This window comes from Girardinichthys multiradiatus, chromosome 5 (genome assembly GCF_021462225.1).
Source record: "Girardinichthys multiradiatus isolate DD_20200921_A chromosome 5, DD_fGirMul_XY1, whole genome shotgun sequence".
Taxonomy (NCBI): domain Eukaryota; kingdom Metazoa; phylum Chordata; class Actinopteri; order Cyprinodontiformes; family Goodeidae; genus Girardinichthys; species Girardinichthys multiradiatus.
In genome coordinates, this window is record NC_061798.1 from 52,255,662 (window position 1) to 52,274,499 (window position 18,838).

Sequence of the window (18,838 nt, forward strand, 5' to 3'; positions counted from 1 at the left end):
CACCTGAAGGTGATTCAGAGGCTCCATGCAGGAAGACCTCAGGACCTTCCTGATGCAAGGCAACGCTGCTAGACAATGTTCACCATGCAACCCTCCAGGCGACATCTATCGTGTTTTATCTCTATGGAGCAGAAATATGTTGTCATGTTCAGCCAGCAGGGGGCAGCAGACTGGATGAGATGGATGGAGGCCTTGAGGTCAAACAGCTTCAGATGATTAAGGAATTAAAAGTTTTGATCAGACACTGCTTTCATTTGCTGTTCAGGTGAGAAGCATTTAATCCTAAAAGGTTTATGTTTTATTGTTCCTCATTAAATAAACATTAAAAGGTCCTCGGCTCATCTGGTAAATGGTTCTGACCCCAAAGTCTAGATCAGAACCATTCAGCTACCATTTGCTGCAGCAGGCAAGCAGAACCGATGCTCCATATCTCTGTAACTCTGATCACAGATGTTTTACAGCATCTTTTTAGCATTACAGAGTTTGGTTCCGGCTGGAGTTCTGGTTATTTTCTGCAGGAGCTGTCCTTGATGCCTGAGGAGTCGCACTGAAGGGTGAAGTTTTCTCACTGGGAGAAATATCTGGACCGGCAGGGAAACTATTGTCCAAACACCTCTGGGATTCCTTTCATCTCCAGGAGGTTTATCAGGTTCTAAGTGGAAACTCCAAAGTCAGAATGTTTAAGTTCCAGGTCAGAAAAGTCATCTGCAACATTCCCTGAAGATGGACCGACTTCCCCAACCTATGCTGATCTGGAGATTGAACATGGCTACAGGGAGAACCTGCCTCTGCATCCAGGTCTTCTGGACTCACAAACTTAATTGTTCCCAAAAGGTGCTGAATTTAAAACGATGCTTTGTCCTGAAAACACATCATGATGGATCACGTCATTCATATGATCCAGCTGAACTCCCAGTGGGATCCGATATAATTCCAGCAGGTGTCTCCATGTTAGCTTCCTCCTCCTCCAGATCTTTTAGTAAAAACTCGGCTGAGCAGGAAACAACCATCTTCAACCCAAATCGGTCCCACAGAACAGAATTTACTGACATCAAATCCAAATTGATGAACAGAACCAGAACCAAAGACGTGGGGATTTCCTCTTAAATTATTTTAATTTCTTGTGTACACTAAAATTTACACACTTCCAGTCTGGCAAGAACCCGGACATGCACGGTGACCTCCTCACAGGCTCTTCCACTGATTCAGCTGTTTTCCATAGGAATTTCCTGGAACATTTACAGTCCATAGTTTAACTGTACACAGTCTAAAGCCACAGTGAACTATGATTACATCCAATTCATCTTTACAATGTGCAAAATCCTCCTGGGAGACGGCGACAGTAGTATGAGCAAAACAACAGACACACTGACAGGTTGGTCCCTTGAGTCCTTCACTGCTCCTAAACCCTGGATTCAACCAAACGTCCCGAAACGAGACAAACAGGAAGGACAGCTTCATGAAATGGGAATAAAGCTGCAGGACACGGGAAATCCCAGCAGAGAGAAAGGAAGGCCTCCGAACATTCAGCTGGATTCTGCAGGCAGTGTGGTTTCAAGTCCATAAATAGATTTATAAAGACTCTTTATATAAATGTATTATTATGTGTTCAGTTTAAGAGCTTCAGCCAGTGTTTCCTTCACACTCCCGCCAAAATAAAAGCCCAATCATTCAAATAAAACATTAAATCCCTGATTATGTACACAGCCCCCCCATCAGAAATGCTGAATTTTATTCAGAAAAACTAAAAGATGAAAAATCACAAACTTAAGCATCAAAATGAGAAATTAATGCAGGTTAAATGGCCGGGGTCAGGTGATGTGCTGGGCAGGGCTTTAGTTGGGTGTGGCCTGCGAGCAGAGCGGCGTCAGCGTGGCGGGGAACATCAGAACCTTAGCCTGCATGAAGGAGAGGTCCGGCAGCGCTGCAATCACCTTGGATGCCTCTTCACTCAGATTCTCGTCTTTCCTCGGCTTCCTGCTGGAGCGGAGACACAAAATGACCCTGAGCGGTTCTTACTGATGACACACAGCAGGAACCAGACCACTGACTCACCTGGTGGACGTGCTGGTCTTCTCCATGGTGGACATGAGGCGGGCGAAGGCGTCGGCCACTCGGCTGCTGGCGCCGCTCGAGTCCAGCTTGGAGGTGGTGAGCTCAAACAGCTCCGGGTCCACACCTGACACAGAGAGAAGGACAGAGATGACCCAGGTAGAACCAAACGGACCAGACAGAAAAAAGGTCGGCAGAACATCTAAAAAAGGTTTTATTCAAACTTCAGTGAATGAAACCAGACCGGTTCCTGACTCTGCTTCAACATTTAAAACTTTCATGAATGAAACAATTCCTCTGATGATCTTTCAGGATAATTTCAACCGTTTGAGATGTTTAATCTGAGAAGTGAGGCCTTCTGCTGTCTGTTCTCTGGAGCTGACAACAGGGGGCGACACCTGTTCTCAAAGAAAGGCGGATTCAGAGAAAACGGATCCTGACCAAGTTGGGATTTCGAGAAAGGCTAATTTAGAGTTAAGCATTGCTAAACAAAAATCACTCTACTGGTCAGACAGGCAGAACCAGCCCAGTTCAACAAATGGTGCCGCCTGCCGGATTCAAGGAAAAACAACTTCCGATCTCCACTCAGAGTTAAAAAGTGTCGGAAGTCGGCCTGTAGGACGTAGGAGACGAATCAGCCTCTCTGTCTCCTCCCTCCCTCCACACAGAGTGGTGGAGAACAACGATGTGTGAAGAACGTTCCTCCTGGGTGGTGCAATGACCGACGGAGAGGTCTCAAAACCATCAACTACAGTGGAGACAGCATGCAGAGCTGGCAGAAGACAGGTGATGGGTCACAACAAGAGACCTCTGCTTCCAGGCCGACTATAATTTCAGTTCACTGGAAAACCAGGAGATGGTCCACCACTGTTGTGGTGATGTGCTGTGAAAGGCTCCTATGTCATCCCACCAGAACTGGGTCTACGGCCAGATAGAAACTGTCCCTGGTAGTACCACCAGAACTGGGTCTACGGCCAGATAGAAACTGTCCCTGGTAGTACCACCAGAACTGGGTCTACGGCCAGATAGAAATTGTCAATTCAATTCAGTTTATTTATATAGCACCAATTCACAACACATGTCGTCTCAAGGCTCTTCACAACAGTCAGGTTCATACATTCAAATTAATCGTAATCATTGAACAGTTCAGTCAGATTCAGTTATTTATTCAAATTGGATAAAAAGTTTTTCTATCTAAGGAAACCCAGCAGATTGCATCCAGTCAGTGACTTGCAGCATTCACTCCTCCTGGATGAGCATGTAGAGACAGTGGACAGTCACTGGGGTTGACTTTGCAGCAATCCCTCATACTGAGCATGCATGTAGCGACAGTGGAGAGGAAAAACTCCCTTTTAACAGGAAGAAACCTCCAGCAGAACCAGAACCAGGCTCAGTGTGAGCGGCCATCTGCCACGACCGACTGTCACTGGTAGTACCACCAGAACTGGGTCTACGGCCAGATAGAAACTGTCACTGGTAGTACCACCAGAACTGGGTCTACGGCCAGATGGAAACTGTCACTGGTAGTACCACCAGAACTGGGTCTACGGCCAGATAGAAACTGTCACTGGTAGTACCACCAGAACTGGGTCTACGGCCAGATAGAAACTGTCACTGGTAGTACCACCAGAACTGGGTCTTCGGCCAGATAGAAGCTGTCACTGGTAGTACCACCAGAACTGGGTCTACGGCCAGATAGAAACTGTCACGGGTAGTACCACCAGAACTGGGTCTAAAGCCAGATAGAAACTGTCACTGGTAGTACCACCAGAACTGGGTCTACGGCCAGATAGAAACTGTCACTGGTAGTACCACCAGAACTGGGTCTACGGCCAGATAGAAACTGTCACTGGTAGTACCACCAGAACTGGGTCTACGGCCAGATAGAAACTGTCACGGGTAGTACCACCAGAACTGGGTCTAAAGCCAGATAGAAACTGTCACTGGTAGTACCACCAGAACTGGGTCTACGGCCAGATAGAAACTGTCACTGGTAGTACCACCAGAACTGGGTCTACGGCCAGATAGAAACTGTCCCTGGTAGTACCACCAGAACTGGGTCTAAAGCCAGATAGAAACTGTCACTGGTAGTACCACCAGAACTGGGTCTACGGCCAGATAGAAACTGTCACTGGTAGTACCACCAGAACTGGGTCTACGGCCAGATAGAAACTGTCACTGGTAGTACCACCAGAACTGGGTCTACGGCCAGATAGAAACTGTCACTGGTAGTACCACCAGAACTGGGTCTACGGCCAGATGGAAACTGTCACTGGTAGTACCACCAGAACTGGGTCTACGGCCAGATAGAAACTGTCACTGGTAGTACCACCAGAACTGGGTCTACGGCCAGATAGAAACTGTCACTGGTAGTACCACCAGAACTGGGTCTAAAGCCAGATAGAAACTGTCACTGGTAGTACGGCCAGAACTGGGTCTACGGCCAGATAGAAACTGTCACTGGTAGTACCACCAGAACTGGGTCTACGGCCAGATAGAAACTGTCACTGGTAGTACCACCAGAACTGGGTCTAAAGCCAGATAGAAACTGTCACTGGTAGTACCACCAGAACTGGGTCTACGGCCAGATAGAAACTGTCACTGGTAGTACCACCAGAACTGGGTCTACGGCCAGATAGAAACTGTCACTGGTAGTACCACCAGAACTGGGTCTACGGCCAGATAGAAACTGTCACTGGTAGTACCACCAGAACTGGGTCTACGGCCAGATAGAAACTGTCACTGGTAGTACCACCAGAACTGGGTCTACGGCCAGATAGAAACTGTCACTGGTAGTACCACCAGAACTGGGTCTACGGCCAGATAGAAACTGTCACTGGTAGTACCACCAGAACTGGGTCTAAAGCCAGATAGAAACTGTCCCTGGTAGTACCACCAGAACTGGGTCTACGGCCAGATGGAAACTGTCACTGGTAGTACCACCAGAACTGGGTCTACGGCCAGATAGAAACTGTCACTGGTAGTACCACCAGAACTGGGTCTACGGCCAGATAGAAACTGTCACTGGTAGTACCACCAGAACTGGGTCTACGGCCAGATAGAAACTGTCACTGGTAGTACCACCAGAACTGGGTCTACGGCCAGATGGAAACTGTCACTGGTAGTACCACCAGAACTGGGTCTACGGCCAGATGGAAACTGTCACTGGTAGTACCACCAGAACTGGGTCTACGGCCAGATGGAAACCGTCACTGGTAGTACCACCAGAACTGGGTCTACGGCCAGATAGAAACCGTCACTGGTAGTACCACCAGAACTGGGTCTACGGCCAGATAGAAACTGTCACTGGTAGTACCACCAGAACTGGGTCTAAAGCCAGATAGAAACTGTCCCTGGTAGTACCACCAGAACTGGGTCTAAAGCCAGATAGAAACTGTCACTGGTAGTACCACCAGAACTGGGTCTACGGCCAGATAGAAACTGTCACTGGTAGTACCACCAGAACTGGGTCTACGGCCAGATAGAAACTGTCCCTGGTAGTACCACCAGAACTGGGTCTAAAGCCAAATAGAAACTGTCACTGGTAGTACCACCAGAACTGGGTCTACGGCCAGATAGAAACTGTCACTGGTAGTACCACCAGAACTGGGTCTACGGCCAGATAGAAACTGTCACTGGTAGTACCACCAGAACTGGGTCTACGGCCAGATAGAAACTGTCACTGGTAGTACCACCAGAACTGGGTCTACGGCCAGATAGAAACTGTCCCTGGTAGTACCACCAGAACTGGGTCTAAAGCCAGATAGAAACTGTCCCTGGTAGTACCACCAGAACTGGGTCTAAAGCCAGATAGAAACTGTCACTGGTAGTACCACCAGAACTGGGTCTACGGCCAGATAGAAACTGTCCCTGGTAGTACCACCAGAACTGGGTCTACGGCCAGATAGAAACTGTCCCTGGTAGTACCACCAGAACTGGGTCTAAAGCCAGATAGAAACTGTCCCTGGTAGTACCACCAGAACTGGGTCTACGGCCAGATGGAAACTGTCACTGGTAGTACCACCAGAACTGGGTCTAAGGCCAGATAGAAACTGTCACTGGTAGTACCACCAGAACTGGGTCTACGGCCAGATAGAAACTGTCACTGGTAGTACCACCAGAACTGGGTCTACGGCCAGATGGAAACTGTCACTGGTAGTACCACCAGAACTGGGTCTACGGCCAGATAGAAACTGTCACTGGTAGTACCACCAGAACTGGGTCTACGGCCAGATAGAAACTGTCACTGGTAGTACCACCAGAACTGGGTCTACGGCCAGATAGAAACTGTCACTGGTAGTACCACCAGAACTGGGTCTACGGCCAGATAGAAACTGTCACTGGTAGTACCACCAGAACTGGGTCTACGGCCAGATAGAAACTGTCCCTGGTAGTACCACCAGAACTGGGTCTAAAGCCAGATAGAAACTGTCCCTGGTAGTACCACCAGAACTGGGTCTAAAGCCAGATAGAAACTGTCACTGGTAGTACCACCAGAACTGGGTCTACGGCCAGATAGAAACTGTCCCTGGTAGTACCACCAGAACTGGGTCTAAAGCCAGATAGAAACTGTCCCTGGTAGTACCACCAGAACTGGGTCTACGGCCAGATAGAAACTGTCCCTGGTAGTACCACCAGAACTGGGTCTACGGCCAGATAGAAACTGTCCCTGGTAGTACCACCAGAACTGGGTCTACGGCCAGATAGAAACTGTCCCTGGTAGTACCACCAGAACTGGGTCTAAAGCCAGATAGAAACTGTCCCTGGTAGTACCACCAGAACTGGGTCTACGGCCAGATGGAAACTGTCCCTGGTAGTACCACCAGAACTGGGTCTACGGCCAGATAGAAACTGTCCCTGGTAGTACCACCAGAACTGGGTCTACGGCCAGATAGAAACTGTCACTGGTAGTACCACCAGAACTGGGTCTACGGCCAGATAGAAACTGTCCCTGGTAGTACCACCAGAACTGGGTCTAAAGCCAGATAGAAACTGTCCCTGGTAGTACCACCAGAACTGGGTCTACGGCCAGATAGAAACTGTCCCTGGTAGTACCACCAGAACTGGGTCTACGGCCAGATAGAAACTGTCCCTGGTAGTACCACCAGAACTGGGTCTAAAGCCAGATAGAAACTGTCCCTGGTAGTACCACCAGAACTGGGTCTAAAGCCAGATAGAAACTGTCCCTGGTAGTACCACCAGAACTGGGTCTAAAGCCAGATAGAAACTGTCCCTGGTAGTACCACCAGAACTGGGTCTAAAGCCAGATAGAAACTGTCACTGGTAGTACCACCAGAACTGGGTCTACGGCCAGATAGAAACTGTCCCTGGTAGTACCACCAGAACTGGGTCTAAAGCCAGATAGAAACTGTCCCTGGTAGTACCACCAGAACTGGGTCTACGGCCAGATAGAAACTGTCCCTGGTAGTACCACCAGAACTGGGTCTACGGCCAGATAGAAACTGTCCCTGGTAGTACCACCAGAACTGGGTCTAAAGCCAGATAGAAACTGTCCCTGGTAGTACCACCAGAACTGGGTCTACGGCCAGATGGAAACTGTCCCTGGTAGTACCACCAGAACTGGGTCTACGGCCAGATAGAAACTGTCCCTGGTAGTACCACCAGAACTGGGTCTACGGCCAGATAGAAACTGTCCCTGGTAGTACCACCAGAACTGGGTCTAAAGCCAGATAGAAACTGTCCCTGGTAGTACCACCAGAACTGGGTCTACGGCCAGATAGAAACTGTCCCTGGTAGTACCACCAGAACTGGGTCTACGGCCAGATAGAAACTGTACCTGGTAGTACCACCAGAACTGGGTCTAAAGCCAGATAGAAACTGTCACTGGTAGTACCACCAGAACTGGGTCTACGGCCAGATAGAAACTGTCCCTGGTAGTACCACCAGAACTGGGTCTACGGCCAGATAGAAACTGTCCCTGGTAGTACCACCAGAACTGGGTCTAAAGCCAGATAGAAACTGTCCCTGGTAGTACCACCAGAACTGGGTCTACGGCCAGATAGAAACTGTCCCTGGTAGTACCACCAGAACTGGGTCTACGGCCAGATAGAAACTGTCCCTGGTAGTACCACCAGAACTGGGTCTACGGCCAGATAGAAACTGTCCCTGGTAGTACCACCAGAACTGGGTCTACGGCCAGATAGAAACTGTCACTGGTAGTACCACCAGAACTGGGTCTACGGCCAGATAGAAACTGTCCCTGGTAGTACCACCAGAACTGGGTCTACGGTCAGATAGAAACTGTCCCTGGTAGTACCACCAGAACTGGGTCTACGGCCAGATAGAAACTGTCCCTGGTAGTACCACCAGAACTGGGTCTAAAGCCAGATAGAAACTGTCCCTGGTAGTACCACCAGAACTGGGTCTACGGCCAGATAGAAACTGTCCCTGGTAGTACCACCAGAACTGGGTCTACGGCCAGATAGAAACTGTCCCTGGTAGTACCACCAGAACTGGGTCTACGGCCAGATAGAAACTGTCACTGGTAGTACCACCAGAACTGGGTCTACGGCCAGATAGAAACTGTCCCTGGTAGTACCACCAGAACTGGGTCTACGGTCAGATAGAAACTGTCCCTGGTAGTACCACCAGAACTGGGTCTACGGCCAGATAGAAACTGTCCCTGGTAGTACCACCAGAACTGGGTCTAAAGCCAGATAGAAACTGTCCCTGGTAGTACCACCAGAACTGGGTCTACGGCCAGATAGGAGAAATCGGCAGAGAAAACTCCTGCACATAGTTTTTTATTGTGGCCTGTTTTTGCACATTTAAAGACTCCTTTTTTCGCAAATATCTTCCAAAACTTTAAAAATGTAATACCGTAAATTCTGGACTATAAGCCGCAACTTTTCCCCCACACTTTGAACCCTGCGGCCTATTCAACGGTGCGGCTAATGCATGTTTTTTTTCATGCCGCCAAAAACATTTTGCCTGGTAACAGTAGACCAATCAAATTGATGAGTAGTTCAAAGAGGTCCAATGAACTTGTGCGATAAATCAAGAGCACTTTCACAATTCAATTACCTGTACTGTAAATCAGACACTTATCTTCACCCTCATCAACATGGAAAATCACCAACGGGTTTCTAAAGGCTGGACTGCTGCATGATGAAGAGGACTGGGTGCGCTCAGGTGAGATCCTGAGGCTGATTAATTTGGACATTGAAGAAGAGGACTTTGATGGTTTCAGTGCTCATGAAGAAGATGAAGAAGGCGATCAATGACTTTTGACCTGGTAGGCTGCAGTGTAAATCAGTTAGGAGATATTGGATGTTGTACGTGCTCTGTTGTTACAGATAACGTATATTTAAAGGTAGCCGTGTTACAGGTACTGTTCGAAAAAAAGCATTTGCAATATGCAGTTGTTTATATTACATAAAAGTTAATATCTTTCTGTGTAAATATCTCATATTACAACGTGGGTCAGCCGTGGCTTAACATCCGGTGCGACCTGTACAAGAACAAACGTGGTTTTCTTTCTAAAATTAGAGCATGCGGCTTTTAATCAGGTGCGCGCTGTAGTCCGGAACGTACGGTATTTAAAATACTAAATTCATTTTTCTGGTACATCTGCGATGGTTTTTTACTAAAGCCCAAGGTTTGTTTTTGTGTTTTCTTCATTTAAGCTGTTAAAACACTCTTCTACCATAAAGTATATTCTATTTAAATGTCCACATGTTGAAAGTTCCAGAAAAATGGGTGAAAACTTTAACTCTGAGGACTTTTTCTGCCTTTTTTACGGTTAAATAAGCAAAAACAGACCAGGCGGACATTTTGAGGCCGGTGTTAGAGGGTTTACCCTAACCTTTGACCTAGAGGGTCTGGTCAGATCATGTGACGTTTTCAACCAACTCACTGCTCATCAATGATCCTTTATGGGTTAATAAAGTATATATAGATGATGTTATGCTGACAACATGGATCAATAAGGTTAAAGTTCAGTTTAAACCCTTAAAAGGTTGAATCTAACTTCAGTCTGTTTCTACTTCAGCGTTTGTGTAAAACTAGCTGCTGATGTAATTCCTGATGTTTCTACAGAGGCTCCATGGTGGCGCTGTTGCCTTGCAGCAAGAAGGTCCTGGGTTGGAATATTGGCCCGGGGTCTTTCTGACAGAGTTTAGGTTTAACTGACAAACTCATGATGAATTGTTGTCATGACAACATGAAATTATCTGTGTCCAAATGAAAACTCCAATAACCATTATTGTCAATCTAATAATAGTTTGACACAGTCCAGGAGGAACATCTAAACTGCTCTTTTTGCGTCGATTTATTTAGTGGGATGAGTGAGAGGTTAAAGTGAGGAAGAGGAGGCAAGCAGCTGCTGACCTGGGATGGAGGCTGAGCTGCTGGAGCCTGAATCCTCCACCGGACCAAAGAAATCCAGGTTCAACAGAGCCGAGCCTCCGCTGGCTGGACGGTCGAGGTAAACACAGACAGACAGAGAGAGAGAGAGAGCGGTCATGCAGTCGGCTTCATGTTAGACTGATGACAGGCGGCTGCATGCAGGCTGACCTCAGATCAGCTTTGGGTTTGTGTTCAGTGCATAGCTCAAACATCTCAGACGGAGGAGAGCAAAGCAGGCGGCCCGGTAGCGGCTCAACCATCAGAACCAGAGCATGGGGGGAGCTGCTGTCCAATCAGAGAACACCTCGTGCTGAAATTAAAACTCCTGATTCATCAGGGGCCACAGATTCCCATCCTCCCACATCATGATGCTGCTACTACCGTGCTTCACTGTGGGACTGAGCTCACAGTACTGAGTAGAGGTGGTTTGTTCTGGTCAGCTGATTTTTTTCAGCCAATCATTTGGTTTCATTTGATTTTCTGAACCTCCTCCAACATGATCCAGTCTTATGGACCTTAATTACGTGGACCGGTTGGACTGAGACGCAGTTTCAGCTGCTGCTCAACTCTTGAGCATTGCGATGGTCAGCTGATGTTTCTGAGGTGGAAGCAGATTCTAAAGTGGAGCAAACTCTTCTTCAGATGATGAAGAACATTTGGGTCAGTGTTGCTGAGATAGAACAAGCTGATTTGCAGCTGGAGACTTTGTTCTGTCATTTCATCACCTCACAGAGAAAACCGAACCAACACAAGGACCTTTTAAATCCAACTCCAACAAATACAGATCATTGTTTTATTAGGAGGTTCTAATGAGGTTCTACCGAGCTCTCTGTCAGCTGGAGCGGCTACTGGGTTGTGGACAGAAGGTCTGAGAAACTACGAGGGTTAAAGACGACGACAGAAAACAGACGTAAGATCACCTACCATCCAGAGGGTTGGTAAGGCCACTGCTGCTCCAGTCAAACTGGATGGGAGGGAGCGCCTCCTGCTGGAAGAACAGGGGACAGTTTCAACACAGACAAACAGCAGCTTTTCTTCCTGAGGGTTTTAGAGTAAATATTTGAACAGATTTCTGTCCCCAGCAGGAAGCAGCTGGACCCAGACATGAGAAGAATGACCAGAAGGAGTCCGAGGGGTTCGGTCTCAATGTGAAGTCCCACCTGCACCGAGTCCGACTGACAGGAGCTTTTCTCTGCAGCTGCAGGAGGCGTCTGAGCGATGGAGGCGATCATCTCTGCAGCAGAAACAGGCTTCACAGGCTCTTTGGTAGGTTCCAGCATCCCCTGAAAACAACATGCAGTCACCCACTGCTGATCATCAGACACCTGAAGGTTCTGCATGCAGAGTGTTGAGGAACAGCCGATGGGCCACCGGTGGAGGAACTCACCAGGCTGGCTGCGTACATCGGCACGATGACCGGCTGCTTCTTCTGTCCGGTGAACAACTGTAGGAGAAGGTCATGAAATGAGTTTAAAAATGGACTCATTCAGGATGAGAACATACGTCCAACACAGGAACACACACAGGAACCATTGTTCTATGAAGCAATGATCCTGTAACAGGAAACCATTGGATTTTCTTCACACAACTTCATTTTATTTCTCTAAATCTGCATCACTTCCTGTCTGACATGGACTCATATCTTCTTCTCTGATGGCAGCATTGAGGTTCTAGAGCAACATCTGCTGCTTTCAGGACCACATCTTCTCCAGGGACATCCATGCAGTTTCTACCAAGATTATGGAAACCACATTCAAGGCCCGGCTGAAAAGCTGGAACAGAACCAGCTTGTTCTGGAAGGTGATTGGATGGATATTAAAAACAGGAAGTATTTCTGCTTTGGACCAACAGGAAATAAAACACATGGATGTAATAATTCTGACATGAGAGGAGCAGAAGAACCCGACAGCAGAACCCTAACGGTCCACTCAGATCAACGCTTCAACTTTCCTCAGCTGCTCAAAAAAATGAATTATGTTCAAAAATTATTAAACACCTTCTCTACAAGCATCTGGTCCACATCAGAACCTGCAGGACATCCAGCACAGACTTACAATGTTTCTGGTGTCGATGCCGAGGCAGCAGAGGAGGACTTTGTTGCAGTGTGAGCCCCCCCACTGGTATCTAAGCCCCAGAGCTTCGTTGACGTCCTGAAGCTGAGTCCACATGCCGCCTTGCACTGACCTGCAGCAACCAATCAGAGACAAGCAGAAGGAACCGTCAGAAACATCTGCAGAGCGGTGTTCATCCAGGTGAGGAAACCGCTGACAGGTTTAGTCATCAGCTCCACATCACAACATAACTGTGAAATTATTCTGTAGATGATGACACATCTGCAAAGTCTCCATCATCGTCATCATCATCATAATCACTGCGACTCACCGGCTGCATGTCAACCTCTCCTCTTCCACCTCCTCCGGTTGGTCCCCTCCGGGCTCCAGTAGGACCTTCAGGGTCACCACCTGGTCCTCCATCTGCTGGCTCTGGGAGGAACTCACAGGGAAGCTGCTGAGAAACAGCGCCTGCAGATGGCTGGACAGCGCCACCTGCAGAGGGATCACAGCAGCAGCTTAAACTTGTGAGCCAGGACAGAACCACTCTGAGGACTCCTGACCGATTGGAGTCTTGAAGGTCCGTTTCAAACATAATCCCAGTTTGAATATCGGAAGCTTCAGAACAGAGCGCCCCCTGCTGTCAATGGTTACAGCCTCAGTGGTTCAGCCTGCTGCTGCACTGGTTTTGTTGGCCCACGGCCATCAGAACCACTGCTCCAGCTGGTAAAGAGTTCAACTGAGAGGAAATTTGTTCAGTTGGTGACATTCCAGTGGGCGGAGCCTGCAGGAGTTTGACTTTTATCTCATCCTCATTTCAGGATCTAAAACCAGAGCTCAGAGATAAACTGGTCCCATCATGTCTAACACAAACTGGACCAGTTCAGAATAAATACTGGTTACAGGTTCTGGGATGGAAAACAGGAAGCAGATCTGAAACAAGACTTCCTCCTTTAGGTGTGAAAAGAAGAACTTCCTCTGATTATTGTCCTAAACTGGAAGAAATTCCTGATTTCTGCAGAATAACTGAATTACCTTGAAAACTGGATCAGAGTTTATCTGTTCTTTCTTTCTAGATGAAACGACTAAAGGAGCTACATCCATTAACATTTACTTTTCCTTCCCATAGAAAGTACTCCTGGATCAGTGCTTCTTTGTTCTCTTTGTGTCTCTGCTCTGTTCTCTCAAACCCCCAGTGGGTCGTGGCAGATGGCCGCTCACACTGAGCCTGGTTCTGGTTCTGCTGGAGGTTTCTTCCTGTTAAAAGGGAGTTTTTCCTCTCCACTGTCGCTACATGCATGCTCAGTATGAGGGATTGCTGCAAAGTCAACACCAGTGACTGTCCACTGTCTCTACATGCTCATCCAGGAGGAGTGAATGCTGCAAGTCACTGACTGGATGCAATCTGCTGGGTTTCCTTAGATAGAAAAACTTTTTATCCAATTTTAATAAAAAGCTGAATCTGACTGAACTGTTCAATGGTTACGATTAATTGGAATGTATGAACCTGACTGTTGTGAAGAACCTTGAGATGACATGTTGTGAATTGGTGCTTTAGAAATAAACTGAATTGAGCTGATCCGGATAATCAGAGACCAGGACTAGTTTCTGGTGAGCAGATATATTCGGTCACAGTCAGACTGCATGTGGAGACTGGATCGAAACATCAGGGTAAACTGCTGGCTGATGAGAAGCTTTAACTCAGCACGACTGTCCAGATGTCCTCAGGACTTTTTGGTTTGATTTAAAATGACAAAATTTCATCTCATGCTTCCCAGTTTAGGGATATTAATGCTCCAATTATCTCCAGAGAAACGTGGATGATGCCGGTTCAGGGAACCAGGAGGAAAACCGTTGATCTGCTACTTGCTCCCATACTTCGGACCAGTCTCAATCATCTCTGGGATTCCCAGGATCCAAAGTTCACTCACACTCTTGGCTCCAGTTAAGACTGAAACTAAATGATGTTCAACTAGTTTAAATTAAACATTTTTATTTCTACTAATTACTAGCAGCTAACAGTGAGACCAAATGTAAAACATGGGAACCGGACATGTTTCCTGCTAAGTTTTATCAGCACCAGGCAGTTTCCCCTGCTGCTGGAAACCCAGAACCGTCCAGGTCGGTCCAGCCGGACGGTCTCTCTCACTGCTTACCGAGTGTGTTTCTGTCCTGCCGGTTTCCTCGCTGACTGCAGGAGTTGGACCTTCACTCCACTCTTCCTCTCTACTGTCTGCAGTAGGAGCGATGCTCGGCACCGGGCTGAACGCCGCCCAGGACTGTTCCTCATCCTCCTTGTGGTGCTGCTGCTCTCCAAACGCGCTCCACCCCGAATCCTCCTCCGCATCTCTGGCCGAGCTGAAATTCCCAAAACTCTCGCTGGTGGGAAAGTTGGCAAACTTCCCTCCATCTGCACCCTCATTTTCACCGGTGAGAAATTTAGGAGAGTTGAAGTCCCCAAAGTCATCTTCCTGCTCGGTGTTTATAGAATCTGGTGGAGGATCAGAACTCTGCAATGTGTTCTGTTTCTTCTGGACCTCCAGGTGCTCAAAATCTGCAAAGCCCTGACCGCTGAATGATCCGGCACCACCAAAGTCTCCAAAGTCTGCCTCTTCTTCTGTGTGAGTGGCCGTGTCCCACTGGAGCGGTGGGGACGGTACCGAGCCAATGGTGCTCATGTCGCCGTACTCCTCCAGGGCGTCTGTCGACAGCAGACGTCCAAACGACGTCTCCGTCTCTGAGCTCTTCTCGTCTGACTGACCCGCCTCGCTGTCTGCAGCCATGTCTGATGGGAGGTTGTTTTCAGCCGCGGTCTCTTTGGACTCGTCCTCCTCATCTACATCCGTCCCGTTCAGAGGGAGGCGGTCATTAGTGCAAACAGTGTCTGAGGGCTCCAGTGTGACGCCGACGTCCCTTTGTAGAGAATCAGTGTCTGTGTGCGGGCCCCGGTCTGTGTTACAAGAGCCAGCTGGGGCCTCAGCTCTGTGTGTGTCCCTGAGACATTCCTCTGAGGACGCTCCCTGCTCCCTGTTATTGTCCTGGGCAAGGACGGCTGTCTCCGGAGGAGTGTCCATGTGCTCCTCTGCTGACTGACCCAGCATTCCTTCAGAGTTGGAAAAAGAAGCAAAATCTGCAAACCCGTCCTCCGTGGACGGTCCTTTAATATGAGAGTGGACAGAATTCTGTGAAGAGGGGCTTCCCTGAAGGTCAAAGGTCACAAACCCGTTTGTCACAACCTCTGTGGTTTCGCCATTACAATCAGCAGGCTCACTCACAGAGAAGTCCAGTGAGGAGGACATGGTTTTCCTCGTCTCAGTCCTTTCTGAGGGACTGCTGTCCAGGTGGCTAATGGGCCCGACGCCATTGAGCTTAGACAGCTCATTACTGGGACTGCAGGAACCGTTGGAGGGGCCACGGCTGAAGCTTACCACACCTCTGCTGTTCTGAACCTCTGGCGGCGAGGTAGCTGTCAAAGCTTGGCTCTGGTTGAAGGTAGTTGGGGTGTCAAACTCGGAGAAACTGATGGTGTTTGGAACACCAGAGAAGGTACCAAAATCTCCAAACTCATCGTCGTCCTCTTCTGCACCGTCCTCCATTGGCGGCGGCGAGGAAGAGTACATGGGTATTACATCTGGTTCCATACTTCTCTGGTGGACAGAGTCGCCTCGGCTACACCTATAGAGAGAGGAAGAGGAAGTCATCAGAAAACAGATAAACCCGACACACACTCAGCAGAAACTGAAGACCCGTCAGAGTAAACGTCTGGTATCAGTTAGGAAATGTTTGATCAAATTAAACCAAGTTAATAATGTCTCCAGTATCAGTGGATCTTCTGACCTAATCACCAATCACGGCGTCATCTCCCCTCCATCACTTCCTTCTTCCAAACCATTTCAGCTTGTACTTCAAACAACTTCTCTTGAACATCTGTACACTGATCCTGAGCCTTAAAGCAACAGCTTCTAACTGCAGAGATAATGAGACTTCAGGATCATTCCTGATAACAAGCTGCTGACTTTCCCCATTCATCCAGCCATTCGTCCCATTATGAGCCTTCACATCTCCATCATGATACCAACATCTCCTCCACGGACTGTTTCATGACACCTGCAACAACACCCAGTCAGATTCCTTCTCATAATATCACATCAACTTTATCAACTGTGCACAACTTCCACTTCTTTCTGAAAGAAGAAACTGATACTGTGGGAGGAGCCAAAACACCTGTGGGCAGGTGCATGAGCCTGGACCACAAACCCGCAGGGCCAGAAAGACCAGTTACCCTGCAGGAAGCGTCACTGAGAGACGTGGTAAAGCCCTGCTCTGCCATGGAAACTGTCCCGAACTCAGGGTCAGAACTAGAAAGCGTCCTGATATCAGTGTCAGAACAGAACCAGACTCTAATCTAAGATCAATGTCAGAACCACACAGGAACCTGAGACCTGCTGGAAGTCAGAACCCTGCCCAGAGCCTCAGTCAGCAGCCGTTTGTGATCAACCCGAACCTTAAACTGGCCGCACCAACGGATCAATCAGTGTCTTAACACTTTATCCAGCCGTTAGCCGCAGCTAGGTGGCTAACGGAGCTAGCAGATGGTGAGCCTGACAGCGGGCTGAGGTTTAACGCTAATCAGGGTTTAATGATCATGGAGGTGGATGTTGGGACACTTTCAGCTCAGACCCGGTCCGGTCCAGTCAGAAGAAGAATCACACTAACAGGCCGAACAACTCCTTCACTACGCTAGCTTAGCTTAGCTAACCAGTGGACTGAGAAAAGAATTAACAGAATTACGTCACAAATCACCGTACCAACCCGGTCATAATGTTACAAAGAAATAAAATCCGTAGAATCTGTCCGATTCGGCTCAGTAAAGCAACAGATTCGCGCAGAATCGAGGCTAACTCCAAGCATAACATTCATTTTTCCCGGAGCTAGCCGCAGCGCTAGCTCCTCCAGCCAGGTCCGTCTGACCCGGACAGGCGGTGAGGCTCACCGTTAGACACCGGTCCTGCAGGTCCATGACTGGAGGTGAAGACAGCGGTGTCCAGCGACGGTCCGGAGCAGCCAGCTGGACGGTTTGTGACGGCTGGAAGTGAAGGTGGAGTCAGTCAACTGCTCAGTTCCTCCCAGCATGCAGCGCTTCCAGACTGCCTGCCTGCGGCTCCAAAGTTTCCAGGTGAAACAGGTAGTTTAGGGAGACAGGATTTCACCTGGAAATCAATTAAAGCTCCAAACTCTGGGAGGAACACGCCTCTGTTCCTCTGCGTTTTTAACTCTTCACAAGATCTTATTTGGAAAGTTTAAAAAATATCCTCTCAGCTCTACGGAGCCCCAGTGGAGACAAACGTCCCCACAAACTGGTAATGTTCGGAAACATTTTAAAGAGCTGCATGTTAAAATAAACTATTTAATCTGAAAGGCCAATAAAAAATAAAAACCTTTGAATGATACCAAGATCAAATGCGCAGCTTAAAATTCTGGGCTCATGCATTAAAATACTGTGAAAGGTTCTGACGCAAACTCACCAAAAGTGGCTAAAGTTAGAGAAAATGTTTGATATTTCCATTAAACGTTTACCAGTCTGTGATAAAGGCTATACCTTTTCAATGGTCAGAATAAATGTCAGATAATTCACTTGTAACAATCCGTTATTCTGCCTAATGCTCCAGTTTTTTACTTTAATAGTTAAAAACAGAAACAGAACAAAAATACATTTGCTTTGCATTACTTTTTCAAATGAAACAATACCGTTTATTTCTTAAATTAAATAATTATTTAATGGATTGCTGCAAAGTCAACACCAGTGACTGTCCACTGTCTCTACATGCTCATCCAGGAGGAGTGAATGCTGCAAGTCACTGACTGGATGCAATCTGCTGGGTTTCCTTAGATAGAAAAACTTTTTATCCAATTTGAATAAAAAACTGAATCTGACTGAACTGTTCAATGGTTACGGTTAATTGGAATGTATGAACCTGACTTTATGAAGAACCTTGAGACGACATGTGTTGTGAATTGGTGCTATATAAATAAACTGAATTGAATTGGTTTTAATGGAATGTGGACCTCGTTTGGGGCTGCTCCCCCTTGTCATAGAATAGTGCCACACTTGATAACATTTTTCTTGTTTAGCCATGGTACATTCCCTCCTATTTATATATATATATTTTTTACTTTAAAACCTTTCTTCCTAATTGTTCTGGTTAAAAATTTGATTTAGTTGAAGATTTTTCCTTCTGATTAAAAGGATTTTTGTTCTTATTTGTTCTTAGTTGTTATGAAGCATAACAATAGCAGAAAACCATTTCTGCAACCAGGAGCAGCTGATAAACAACTGACAAGCTCAAATAATACCTATACTATGAGTC

At 47.5% G+C, this 18,838-nt stretch overlaps 1 protein-coding gene across 7 annotated transcripts; it reads right to left on the reverse strand.

Moving 5' to 3' along the window:
• Positions 1 to 1,096: 1,096 nt before the first annotated feature.
• On the reverse strand, positions 1,097 to 17,607 carry aftpha (aftiphilin a). Of its 7 annotated transcripts, none has more exons than XM_047365908.1 (10): positions 17,464 to 17,607; positions 14,627 to 16,145; positions 12,802 to 12,965; positions 12,474 to 12,603; positions 11,807 to 11,863; positions 11,580 to 11,702; positions 11,344 to 11,407; positions 10,402 to 10,485; positions 2,056 to 2,179; positions 1,097 to 1,980 (listed from the first exon to the last, which is right to left on the reverse strand). In XM_047365908.1, exons 2-10 carry the CDS (start codon positions 16,109 to 16,111, stop codon positions 1,836 to 1,838), a joined length of 2,376 nt encoding a protein of 791 aa, XP_047221864.1. In that variant the 5' UTR covers positions 16,112 to 16,145; positions 17,464 to 17,607; the 3' UTR covers positions 1,097 to 1,835. The 7 variants fall into 7 exon arrangements, with proteins under 7 accessions (XP_047221864.1, XP_047221859.1, XP_047221858.1 ...); XM_047365903.1 differs by lacking the exon at positions 17,464 to 17,607 and adding an exon at positions 17,283 to 17,399 and having other exon boundaries at positions 11,344 to 11,404; XM_047365902.1 differs by lacking the exon at positions 17,464 to 17,607 and adding an exon at positions 17,283 to 17,399.
• Between the last annotated feature and the right edge of the window lie 1,231 nt (positions 17,608 to 18,838).